This window comes from Acomys minous (genome assembly GCF_964271855.1).
Source record: "Acomys minous genome assembly, chromosome: 10".
In the NCBI taxonomy this organism is placed as follows: Eukaryota; Metazoa; Chordata; class Mammalia; order Rodentia; family Muridae; genus Acomys; species Acomys minous.
The window spans coordinates 32,125,231-32,137,386 of NC_140491.1; the positions used below are offsets into that span (position 1 = coordinate 32,125,231).

At 54.0% G+C, this 12,156-nt stretch overlaps 1 protein-coding gene across 4 annotated transcripts in view; it reads left to right on the forward strand.

Moving 5' to 3' along the window:
• Positions 1-12,156, forward strand: part of SORCS2 (sortilin related VPS10 domain containing receptor 2) — a 438,679-nt gene that overhangs the window by 406,561 nt on the left and 19,962 nt on the right. For all 4 annotated transcript variants that reach the window (XM_084797455.1, XM_084797456.1, XM_084797453.1 and 1 more), the window contains exons 12-17: positions 1,030-1,106; positions 4,122-4,213; positions 5,087-5,194; positions 9,181-9,301; positions 10,387-10,520; positions 11,308-11,436. In XM_084797455.1, coding sequence (XP_084653581.1) covers positions 1,030-1,106; positions 4,122-4,213; positions 5,087-5,194; positions 9,181-9,301; positions 10,387-10,520; positions 11,308-11,436 — 661 coding nt within the window. The remainder of the gene's footprint in view (positions 1-1,029; positions 1,107-4,121; positions 4,214-5,086; positions 5,195-9,180; positions 9,302-10,386; positions 10,521-11,307; positions 11,437-12,156) is intronic.

Below are 12,156 nucleotides of genomic sequence, written 5' to 3' on the forward strand. Positions count from 1 at the left end.
ATGGGTGGATGGATAAATGAGAAGATAAATAACTGGATGGATGGATAGATGAGTGGGTGGTCGGGTGGGTGGATAGGTAAGTGGATGGGTGAATGAATGGATGACTGGGTGACTGAGTGGATGACAGGTAAAATGGTGGGTGGATGAGTGGATGGATGGATAGATAGATAGATAGATAGATAGATAGATAGATAGATAGATAGATTTGTAGATAGAGTGGGAGTTGAATGGATAGGTGGTGGAGAGGTGGGCAGGCAGGTGGATAACGGTCTATCCTGATGCAACCAGCTGGCTTATCAGGACATTCCTTGCTCAGGTCATGGTGAGATTCTGGGGAAACTAGATCCAGTTAGCAAACCCATATGTATCCTGTGCTGTGAGCCTACAGGGCTATGGTCCTCACTGGAAGTCCCCATCCCTTCTGCAGCAGCCCACATAGGATAGCTGCTCTGGGCTGGGCTAGCCTACATCTTGGATGGGATGCTGTCTACTTGGAGATGACCCAGGCTAGGGCTCAGGCCCTGCTGCCTGCTTCATCTCCCCCACATCACAACTGTGCCTTCCACAGCAACCGAATGTGCATCTGCTCTATGTTTGCCTTTTGCCCAGATTCACTCTGGCCTCTCCCTTCACTCAGCCTCCAAGGCACTGTCCCCAAACACATATGCAGCCCTCTCATCTCTCAGGGACCACAAGCCCATACTGCCCCAGCTGGCTCTTGTCCTTCTGCCTGACCCTGACCAGCATCACACATTCTACCCTCAAGTAGCACCCATGGGCACATGGAAGCACTTGAGCCTGTCCATCTCGGATCTGGGTTGAGCTCTTTCTGCCCAGAGGGGACCAGCTCAAGCCTTATAGTCACCAGGGCCACTGTCTGAAAAGCAAAGCAGACAGGGGCCTGCTGTAGATGGCCATGGTAGAAATATAGGCCTTGGCACACTTTCCTTTTCTGGGGACTTTCAGACTTTGATCAGGGGCTCTGCTGGGTCTTAGAGCATCTCGGCTTTTTTTTTTTAATTGGGTCAGGTAACCTGGGCTCACAGCTGGTGGAGTATAAAGAAGAAATGTACATCACATCTGACTGCGGGCACACCTGGCGGCAGGTAAGGTGACAAAGGTTCCTGGTATTCTTCAATCCCTCAGGACTCTATTCTGTATCCCTTCTTTTGCTGAGACACTCTAGACTCCGGAGCCAGGTGTGTACACCTGACTACCCGCCTCACAACTTCAGGAGCAGCCTGAGGCCTCTGCTGAGGACTAGCACCTGTCCAGGGAGAGGGGCCAGGCAGGGCAGGAGGGGGCCAGGTGGGGATGGTGGGGACGACCATCTGCTCAGTGCTTTGTGGCTTCTGCTGGGGATTATAGATCCTAAAAGTACTGCACAGGCAGGCGTGTCCCTAAGAAAGAGGACAGAAGACCACATGGCCACCTCCTCCTCAGCTTTGAGCTCCTTCAGGGCAAGAGGTAGAGACAGTAGATACGTAAATGAATGAAGATGACGAGAGAAGGGCAAATTTAGGATCTCGTGTATTGCTATGACAAAGGTGTGTGGCCCAAGATGACAAAGGAAGGAAAGGAAATGAGGAAAGCTCGCCTTTGGGTCCCATCCCTCCAACAGCAAGACTCCGTGTAGCTCCCACTCACAGCTGCACATGCATGTCAGAGCCACTGGTTAGAGGCTGCCATCAGCCTGTAGCACATGAACAGTGAGGATACCAAGAGGAGGGCTGGCAGGCCCCACAGAGCCCATGACACATGGAAGCTGCAGGTTTCCACCCCACACATCTCTCAGGAGGGCCCTGTGAAACAGACACAGGCTGCCTCTCTTAGGTGGGTGGGGTTCTAGCTGAGTTGGTCTGTCAGCTTTATAGAGGGGTGATCCGGCTACAAGCGCTAGAGAGCATCAGTGTCCAACTGCTTGCAGACAGTCACCTGCATTGTTCCCAGGTCATCTCCCCCATGCCTGGCCATCCTAGTCACATCCCCCCCACACCCCCCCAGAGGCATCAAACACCCATCCCGCCTACAGAGCTCACCTGCATCAAGGTGTAAGGCTGCTGCTTTTTTAATAAGATGCAACAAGCAAGGCATCTGCAAAGGGCAGAAGAGATTTATTGCATTAAATATTTCTATTTCACTGAAGCCAGCGAAGCCGCTCTGAGGTTCTTAAAGGTCGCCGTCCGTCCACCTTCATTTATGGTAGCGCCGGAGGGCTTCCTCACTTTATAGACATTTGAGGGGCCACTTTTGTGAAGCAGTTTGCTTAGGTTTAACTTGGAATCCTCGGGACCAGTGTTACAGGGTAAGGTTTCCTGCCAGAGGACAGCAGGGCTCACAGGTGAGGCACCTGATGGGGCAGCACCTATGTGCATACGTGTGTGCACGCACATGCATGTGTGTGTCAGGGAGAAGTAGATACATATAGTGGTTGTAGGCAGCTGTGGTTGGGGAGGAAAACTGTGTTGCTGGAAGACCGAGCTATCAATAGCTCCAGACCAGTAGGGCACTTGGGGCTGCTGCGGTGCCTCCTCCCTGACCAGAGAGGCATTGACGGATAGAGATGGGCCAGAGGGCCAAGTGGCATAAGCTCTCCTGTGAAGCTCCACAAGCTGTAAGCCAGGAAGCCCCCAGCCAGGCCTGGTGATGCTCACCTGTAACCACAGCATCTGGGAAGCAGGGGAAGGAGTTTCTGCTGCAGGTTCAAAGCCAGCCTCGTCTGCAGAGCAAGATGTCCCAAAACCTAGATAGCAAAAGGCCCCGAGCTTCCTGGAGTGACCGGCGATCTCACCAACAGCATTCTAAGCCCCTGCTAGGACTCTGAGGGGAGCAGAGAAAAGGCTAAGCCAGGGATAGGTCTGGGTCTCCTTCCAGCCCTGCACATCAGGGGCTGCTGAAGGTGCAGAGAGCCACAGTGTGGAAACTGTCAGAAGCTTCCTTGGCAATTTCCCTGACCTTCTCTCCAACCAGCTTTCTGTTGGGCCTAGTTTCCTGGAGTCAGGCAGGACCTTTTCCACTCCAGCCAGGGGCTGGTGGGGGAGGAGGAGTCACACCCATCCGGAAACAATAGCTCAGCCCTTTCTCTTGCCTTATCTAGCTTGGACCATGGCAGGGCTCGAGCATGCTCCACAGAGCTCCTCCCTTCTTCTGTGGCCCAGGTCACCTTGCTGCAGATGGAAGGGTTCACAGGGGCCAGCCCACTGAGGTCTTGGGTGACAATTAGCTAACAATTAGGACCCAGGGCTCTTCTCTAGTCTCCTGAGCCCAGGCACCTCCAGTACCCATAGCAGAAAGGATGGCAGCCACTAGCTGGAAGAAGAGGGATGATGTGGCCCTGGGGCCAGGGCCCTCTCTCACAGTGTCTGGAGACATGCTCTGTACCACATGTGTGCCAGTCCGCTGACGTATCCTGGAGTGAGTGAGGGCCACATCTGGCTCCACCGCTCCTAGCTGTGAGGCCTTGGCAAATCTTACCGCTGTAAGCCCAGCTTCCTGTCTGTTAAGATGGCACTTGCTCCAGGATATTGGCATATGGCTGTGACCAACAGAGTTGTCCTTCCTAGGTGGACCCTATCAAGATACCTTGCCCCTCCCCCAAACCTTCAGTGGGCATTCATTCATTCGTTTATCCTCAAAGCATCCATTCATTAATTCATCTAACGGTAGCCATTCGTTCACTGATATGGTCTCAGAGGGCTCAAAATCATCTGCCTCCTAGCAGCCCCCCGGCTGGAAGGGAAGATGATATATCAGTAAGGCTGGGACTACAGGAAGCCAGAGGTGGTGGCCACATCTACCTGGTGTTAGAGGTATCAAAGATCCAGGCTCTGTCACTGCACCCCACATAGGCCTGGGGCTTATCCTGAACTCAGCTCTGAATACACTGGGCTTTCCTTGTTGCTGGGCCATTTGCTGGGCAGGATAGTGAGAGTACACACCATAGTTTCCTCTCTCCCTCAGCATAGAGAAATTGCTACCATCCCTCAAGCCCCACTCATCCCTCATATGCGAATTCAGGGGTGTATATGAGGCTGTTAGAGAGCTGGCATCTCTCCCTGATCAGGCTTCGCTGGCCTTGTGGGGTGGGGGGGTCTCACCCGAGTGTGTGTGTCACCTCACAGGTCTTCGAGGAAGAGCACCATGTACTATACCTGGACCATGGTGGTGTCATCGCTGCGATTAAGGACACCTCCATCCCTCTGAAGATCCTCAAGTGAGATCATGGACCAGAGACTGGGCATGTGGGCAGAGGGCACAGAGCACACCAGAGCAGTTCCCTGGGAGCCTAACACTGGGTGACCCACTCCTCCCAATCCTCCTCCCTGAGGTGCCCCCAGAGATGGACCATATTACCCTCAGGATGGACAAAGAAGACGTAGCCTAGTCAAGGTTAGAGGCTGCCATCAGCCTGTAGCACAAGAACAGTGAAGATGCCAACAAGAGGGGCTTAGGGTTGAAGAATCCAGGGAGACATCCTAAGTATCAGGGGAAAAAACATGTTTGTAGAGGAATGTGGCCAGGCTGTACAGACAAGGAAGCCAATGAGTGCCCAGGTAAGAGTTAGCTCAACCAAAGCTTCAGATAGCTAAAGGACCCATTGACAAATTGAGGGCAGGGTAACGTTGGCATTTAGGAGGCAGAGCTAGGAAACTGCCAGGGAGCCAGTGTTACTTTAGTCTGAAAAAGAGATGCATATCCAGGGAGGTAACATCACTGTGATATTGGACATGCCACACTGACAGAGGAACCCTAAGCTAAGGCTCATGCCCCGCATCATGCTATTACTGGATGTTTCTAAGGCTCAGATGCCCCTGCTGCTCCTAGGGAGCAGTGCCTGTGTGATCTCCCAGCAATATGTCTAAGGCACCAGTCCATCACATTACTAATTAGTCGAGGATGCCTACTGGTGCTAGTAGGTATCTGCTGTGGTCTCGTCTGAAAAAAGGAAGCTGTGGTCCAGCTGTGGCCTAGGTGTTGAGGTGGTCCCAGGGATCACCTCTGTTGGATAGGAGTCAGGCCTGGGCATAGTGAGTCATAAAAAGGACTAAGGTCATGCCGCCCTGTGGACACTGGTGATCTTTTGTAGGTTCAGCGTGGATGAGGGCCACACTTGGAGTACACACAACTTCACCAGCACCTCAGTGTTCGTGGATGGTCTACTGAGTGAACCAGGGGACGAGACGCTGGTTATGACGTGAGTGTGTAGTGGGGCATGGGACGGGAAGGTGGGAGGAGGACAAAGGTCAGAGCCGCCCCCAGGCTGGCTGGCCGTGGTCTCTGAGCTCTGAGGTGGCCTCACATTGACTGGGCCCCTGCTGCCTCCTGATGCTTGTCTCGGGCCAGTGACTCCTCCTTTAGCCCAGGCCAGCAGGTGGGGACACTCCATCCTTACCCAGGGTACTGACTGGCTAGGAGTGGAACAAAGCTTCATAGGCCAGGCCCCTTGCCAGTGCACACTGTTCCCTTTCCACCTGGTAGTGAGGATAGTACTTGGTCATGTGGCTCAGCTGAGGTCCTGAGGCCTGACAGGGTTGTGCAGTGGGAGCCATGTTTGATGCGGGTCCCATAAGGCAGGTAGGCTGCTCCTATCTCAAAAACTGGTCAGACAAGGTGACCTCACAACACTCAACCTAGAGTGGGCCCTGGCATCCTGGCAGGTGTAATCTTGCTGTCTGTGGTGTGGGCATGAAGGGCCAGGGGAAGCTCTTAGCAGTTGGATATCCCCACCTGTGTCTTCTGTGAGCTCACTGGATGCTCTCACAGGTGTCCATGTGGAGAAGCCCTGAGAGAACGCGACTATCACCATCCCTACTTGATATTCACCCCTACTGGAGAATCATGAGTCTCCCCAAGTCCAGTGAGGTCACAGCCGTGTGTGCCAGCCTGTCCCCACAGAGCAGGTAGCAACTGAGCACAGCAGAGATATGAGGCCAGGCCACCGGGGTGTGGAGAGGGCCCCTTCCAGAAAGCTTCTACCCTATTTTGTGCTTAAAGTGCACTTATTGAGCACCTATTGTATGCTGACACTGAGGCCTCAGGAGAGCTAGCTGTAAAGCGTGGACTGGCTTTAGGGGCCTCTGAAGGTGAGCTAGGAGAGAGTCTGCCTTTGTATCTCTCAGCTCCCTGCCAGGGTGGATGAGGACTGCACAGGCCGTCAGATTGAGCGGCTTTCAGGACACCTGAAGATGAGCTCCTGTTAGGCCCAGGGGTGGGGGCAGCCTCCTGGGAGTGAATGGAAGGTGGGGTGGGAAGGGAGGACCGAAAACAAGCTTTGCACCCTCAGGCTTGTGAAGTGAGGGGGTCACAAAGCTATGCATTCCTCCTGCCTCCCAGGAAGGTGGCCTTGCTCCTCACCCCTTCAAGAGCCTTGTGTCTGTCTGGGCTCTGCACATGTGTGCCTTTGCTTGCTAGACCCTCCTGAGGCCTCCCCCACAAGGAGGGGGTGCCCTCAGTCTGTGTCAACTAATGTGCCTGGATGGGTAGCACCTGATGAGTGGTTGAAGTTCAGTAAACAAGATTTCAGTGAAGCCACGGCAGACCTACAGGTGACAAGGATGCGGTGGCAACCTCCCACATGCTAAGGGGGACTGTCAGAGGTGGCCAGGCTAGGTGACTCCTACCAGGGACCAGAGACTGTTGGTCCAGGTGCATCTGCTGCCCATGCTGGTCAGTGACTACCAGGAAGAAAGCTGGGGAGATGACATGGCCTGCATGCTTCTCCCAATCCAGGGCCTCAGGGGGCATTCATAAAGTCATGAAGTGTCCACGGAGCCCCATGGAGCATCCATGACTCCTATGGAACCCCACAGGACACTCCAGTGTTCCATGGAGAGTCCAGAGCACCCCCCTGAAATCTCTACAGAATGTCCATGACCTCCCAGGAGCAGTTGGAGTTGCTCACCTGAGTCAGGCTGCAGTAAGAAAGCCCACTGTGGCTCTGGCCTCCTAGCCTACTTCCTGCATGGCCATTGAAAAGCCAAGGTAGACTCTATTGCAGTACACAGGCACTGTGTACATCCTGGAAGAGCCAAGCACCAGGCATGGCAGGCTGAGCCAGTCCATACCTCCCTCTACCTGGCTGCCTGAGAAGTAGCAGGCAGGTTGTTCGGGGTCAGGTCCTCCATGATGCTGTGACCTGCCTAGGCCCTCGGGAGGCTCAGGCTGTGCTTTAAGACAAGAGGGACGGTCAGGGGTGTGGCGCTTTGTATTTGTCAAAAGAAGCAGGTGAAGAAGTCTGGCTCCCCTGGCCTGACTGCAGCCTGGTCCCTTGGCCTCTTTGCAAGGAGGTTGAACTGTTTGCAGGGCTGTGCCTGCAAAGCAACAAGAGGGCCTGGCAACAAAGGCGACATCCCTGACAGAGCCCTCTCAGAGCTCTAGCAAGCTGGCATGGTTCCCAAGCCTCAGCTTCCCCAGCCAGGCCCCACCAAGGGGGCACCTTCCGCCCTGAGCCCCTTCCGTCTCCTCCGTTTCCCTCACTTCATCTGGTAGTCTGCTTTTTTGTAGCTGCTTTGGGACATTAGTGCTTTGTGCAGCCAAGATCTTCAGATCCCGGTATGGTCCCAGATGCAGCTTTCATCCCTGCAGATGGCATTTCATCCAGGGAGAGCGGCAAAGTTCACAGGCAGGCACGTTTCACGTTTTAAGTTTTTAAGCAGCTCCATAAGGTTCCTACGGTGCCTTTCACAAAGCTGCGTCTTCAAACAGCTTCCAATTTCAGTGGACACAGAGATCATTCACGTGCCTCGGAGGGGACATGGGCTGCCAGAATGAGAAGCTTTTCTGTCCAAGCCTACAACAGGGCCCCGCCCATATGGCACCTTTATCTTCATCCACCCAAAGGTCACATCTGCAGTCACCTTGTCGGGACATTGTTCACAACACTGCCCGTAGTTGCCTCCCTCAGCATAGCACAGGGCAGAGGGTCCCAGGCCTGGGCTGTACTATGAGGAGCTCAGCCTAGCAGGGCTGCAGGCTGTACCTGGGGCTAGGGCGGAGCCAGCAGTCCAGTCCATGGCACGGCCCACGTTTCCTGCTCTTTACCAAGCAGCTGGTGACCCTTTGGCCTCTTCTGTTAGGACCACTCAACTAGACGAGAGATGCTCACAGTGGGAGCTGAGGTCTGGGCTTTTTTTTTTACAGACCAGAACTGACATATACAGAGGAGAATAGCAGGACCAGCCTGCTCCTCTGCTTTGAGCTCAGAATGCAGAGTTTGGGATGTTCCCATATAAGATGTTGCTGGGCTGTCAACACTCAGGCTAATTTATTATGTGTCCCAGGCCAAGCCTCACAAGTGTGAGCTGCCAGCCCCAGGTACAGGGTACCATCCAGGGTGGGTCCCTTCCTTAGTCTGTTTCCCTTCTGAAATCTAAGATGATCAGCATTCATTCCTCACAGGATGTGCTGAGCCCTAAAGAGAACAGCGATGTGGGAACCCCCTCTTCAGCTGTCTGCCAAGGTGACAATGGGACCATGACAAGAGGAGTGGCAGGTTCCCTGAGACAAGGACACTCATGGCGTGCAGAGCAGTTGGATGGCAGGAGTAGAAGCCAGGGATGCTGGTCTCAGGTCACCGAGCTGAGCGTGCTTAGCCTCCATGCATCACTGTGTTTCCTGTGTGTTTGGCCTCCCTCCATCCCTCCCTCTGTTCAGCAGGATGCACTTCACTGTGATGCTGACCCTTTCATCCCACTGTCCAAGCCTTACAATGACTTGTTATCTCTCTGGAGTGCCAGCCCTGCCTGGGGTAAACAACCTGGACCCAATCCCACATGGCAGGCAGTGGGAGGCCAGCAGAAAGGCAGTGAGATGCCAGCTAACACTGGACATGGCTCCTGCCCACATAGGGCAAGTGCAAGGCCTAGTGTGCAGACTATAGAAGGTTCTGTGGAAGCCAAGAAGGCAGGGAGCCTGCCCGCCTGAGAGCCTGCTCCTGGCAGGAAGGGGATTGCATGGGTCAGATGGATGCCCTACGTTAGTGCAATCAGTAAGCCACAGACAGCCATCATTCTGAGGGTGATAACATCGGGCCAAGTGCCAGAAGAGGGCATGCCACATCATTGGATCCTGAGGGGCAGGAGAGGCATCACAGTTGATGGTACCGAGAACCTTAGTGGGGGACATGTCTGCATTATCAGGGAAATGTCAATTTAAAATGGCTTTCCTTCTTTCTCCCATCAGGGTCTTTGGTCACATCAGCTTCCGCTCCGACTGGGAGCTGGTCAAGGTGGACTTCCGTCCCTCCTTCCCCAGGCAGTGTGGTGAGGATGACTATAGCTCCTGGGACCTCACTGACCTCCAGGTAGGCCAGGCACAAGTCCCTTTCCTCCAGGAAGTCTCACAGATGCCTGCCTCCAGGCCTCTTCCCAACCAACGATTTTGTGGGCCTTCCTTGTGCCTGTAGCTGCTCTGATCTGCAGCTCTTAATGACCCTAGAGCCTGCAGGGCCTGAGCCCCACCCTCAGCCAGGTCTCCATGATAAGATCTGAGACGGTTCTGCTTGTAGGGAAATGGGCAAAGACTAGATGACCTCAGGGTCTAGGACCATCCTACGCCATAATTCATCATCAATGTCTAACCCTCACACCTTGGGCTGAACATGAGCTCCTGAAGGGTGGTACAAGAGAAGCTGGCACTTCAGTAGGTACCTGGGGACTGTGAGTGGACCGCTGGTGTGGTTTGGTGGCACCTGCTGAAGCCATGGTCAGCCGGGAGGGTGTTACTAGAGACCAGGGGAGACAGAATTGCAAGTAGAGATTTGTAGCCAAGGAAGATGGAAATTCCTAAGAGGATACACCTGGGGTCAGGGACTCTGACACAGCTGGAACAGTAGCCGAAGTCAGCCAGGGGCCAGATATCTCTGTAAGTGAAAATCTGACCTGACACTGAAATTTTGCACACGGAAGATGATCTGGCTAGTGACTCAGTACCCCCTCTGCAGAAATTCGTTTGCAAAAAAGTGCTCAGATGGGTCAAGAGAAGGTTCTAGAACTCAACTCAGTATGGCTACACAGAGTCCCTGCCAGTCCTGCCCCATCACTACCAGGTGGCCCTGTTATTGGGATCAGGACAGTGTTGGCTCCAAACACAGCCTGAGAAATGTACTGTGTGTCCACATGGACCCCATGAGGATCCCCAGATCTTCACAGATCTGGCCCCTGTTGGCCCAGCTGTTCCATGACCATCAAAGGCCAGTCATAATGCTTAAGATGAGGGAAGCTGGGCCAGTTGACTGTCATGTCAAGTTCTTTTGGACCACAATTTCCCTGTTTGTCAAAGAGACAAATGCCCCCTCCCTAGCCGCCACCAGGGCAGAAGCACCAGGACAAGCCAGTGACAGCTGTCACCACCCTCCGTTGGTTCCTTACCCTGGTGTTCTTGCTACAGGGTGATCGCTGCATCATGGGCCAGCAGAGAAGTTTCCGGAAGAGAAAACCTACGTCCTGGTGTGTCAAGGGGAAGAGCTTCACATCGGCACTCACATCACGTGTGTGCAAGTGCCGGGACTCTGACTTCCTCTGGTCGGTACTACCCCTCCCCATGGCTGCTCCAGTATCTCTATATCATGATGGCCTTGTCCCAGAGCCAGGGTGGAGACCACAGTGTCTTTCAAGTCCTATTCTCCAGACACACACTGCCTCCTCTGCCTTAGGGCATCATGGGAGCAAGCTACACTCACCTACGCCCTCTCTTCCCTCTAGGAATTTATTCCACTCAAAAGCTCACTGTCCTATGACAATGTAGTTTGCAAAGCCTCCACCCTCAATCTGCCTCACCCTCTCTACCCTGTGCCCCACATTCAGGCCTGCTGTGCCCTTCCCAGGGCAGCTGACCCTGGCGGCACGGCCACTCCTTGCTTCTCTCTCCATCCCTGGCTTCCTTTGAGAGTCACTTACTCCCCACGGGAAGGCTTCCAGGCTCCACTTCATTTTCATCCTCCTCGTTCTGAAATAGAGCTAGTATGTTCCACCTGTTCTCCTCTGGAACAAACTTATGGATTTGCCATGTCCCCACAGGTGGCCACATCCAGACCTGTGGTGTAAGCTTCTCCACCATAGCTGTCACCTCCAATCTCACGTTTAAAAAAATAATAATTTATTTATTTTTATTTTATGTGCATTGGTGTTTAGCCTGCATGTATGTCTGTGTGAGGGTGTTAGCTCTTGGAGCTACAAACAGTTGTGAGCCTCCATGTGTGTGCTGGGAATTGAACCCAGGTCCTCCGGAAGAGCAGACAGTGCTCTTAACCACTGAGTCATCTCGCCAGCCCCTCTAATCTCCCCTTTTAACGCAGCTTTCCCTTCCTAGTGACTACGGCTTTGAGCGCTCATATTCCTCAGAGTCCACTGCCAGCAAGTGCTCCGCCAACTTCTGGTTCAACCCCTTGTCCCCTCCTGAAGACTGTGTCCTGGGCCAGACCTATACCAGTAGCCTTGGGTGAGTACACCCAGCCAGGCAGCCAGGGACCCATCCATCTACCTGTCCACCGCCCCCTCCTCCGCCCCCCCCCACATCCATCCATCCCTCACCCACAGCTCCAGGAGCAGAGCCCCAGCACACCCTATGTTGTGTTTCTTGGCAGCCCACAGCTTAGACGGGAAGGCCATGGTCCTGGTGCTCAGGCCACAACAAGGCACCAGAATGACACAGTGGCCCACAGGTCCCATTGAGCTCTTGAGGGTAGTGTCCGGAGATAGCTACCTTGTGTTGGCACAGCATAGAGAACAGAGGGGCCAGAAAAGGTTCCAAGGTTTCCAACTTCTGTGGGACTGAGTCCCTAGAGCAGCCTCATCCTTCTCTGGTCCTCTCGAGCCTTCCACAGCCATGCTGGCTTGGTAGCAGAGGTTGCTGAAGCCTGAGGGGGGGGGGGCTCTGCTTAAACCAAACTTCCAAGTGGAAGTGTCGGGAGATCACTCTCCCATCTACTACCCCCAGTCTTTCCTCCTCTGTAGCTGAAATCTCAGCCACCAGCATATTCTGGGCCTTAGTTCATGATACGCTGTGGGTCTCCCTACAATCTGCTGTTCTGGTCACTAGACCGGGGGGGGGGGGGGGGGGGAGGAGGAGAGTAGCAGGCAGACCCTTCTCCCTCCTGCAAGGGGGTGGGGCTGAACACACTGCTAATAATGTATGGACTTCATGTAGAAATAGCAAACA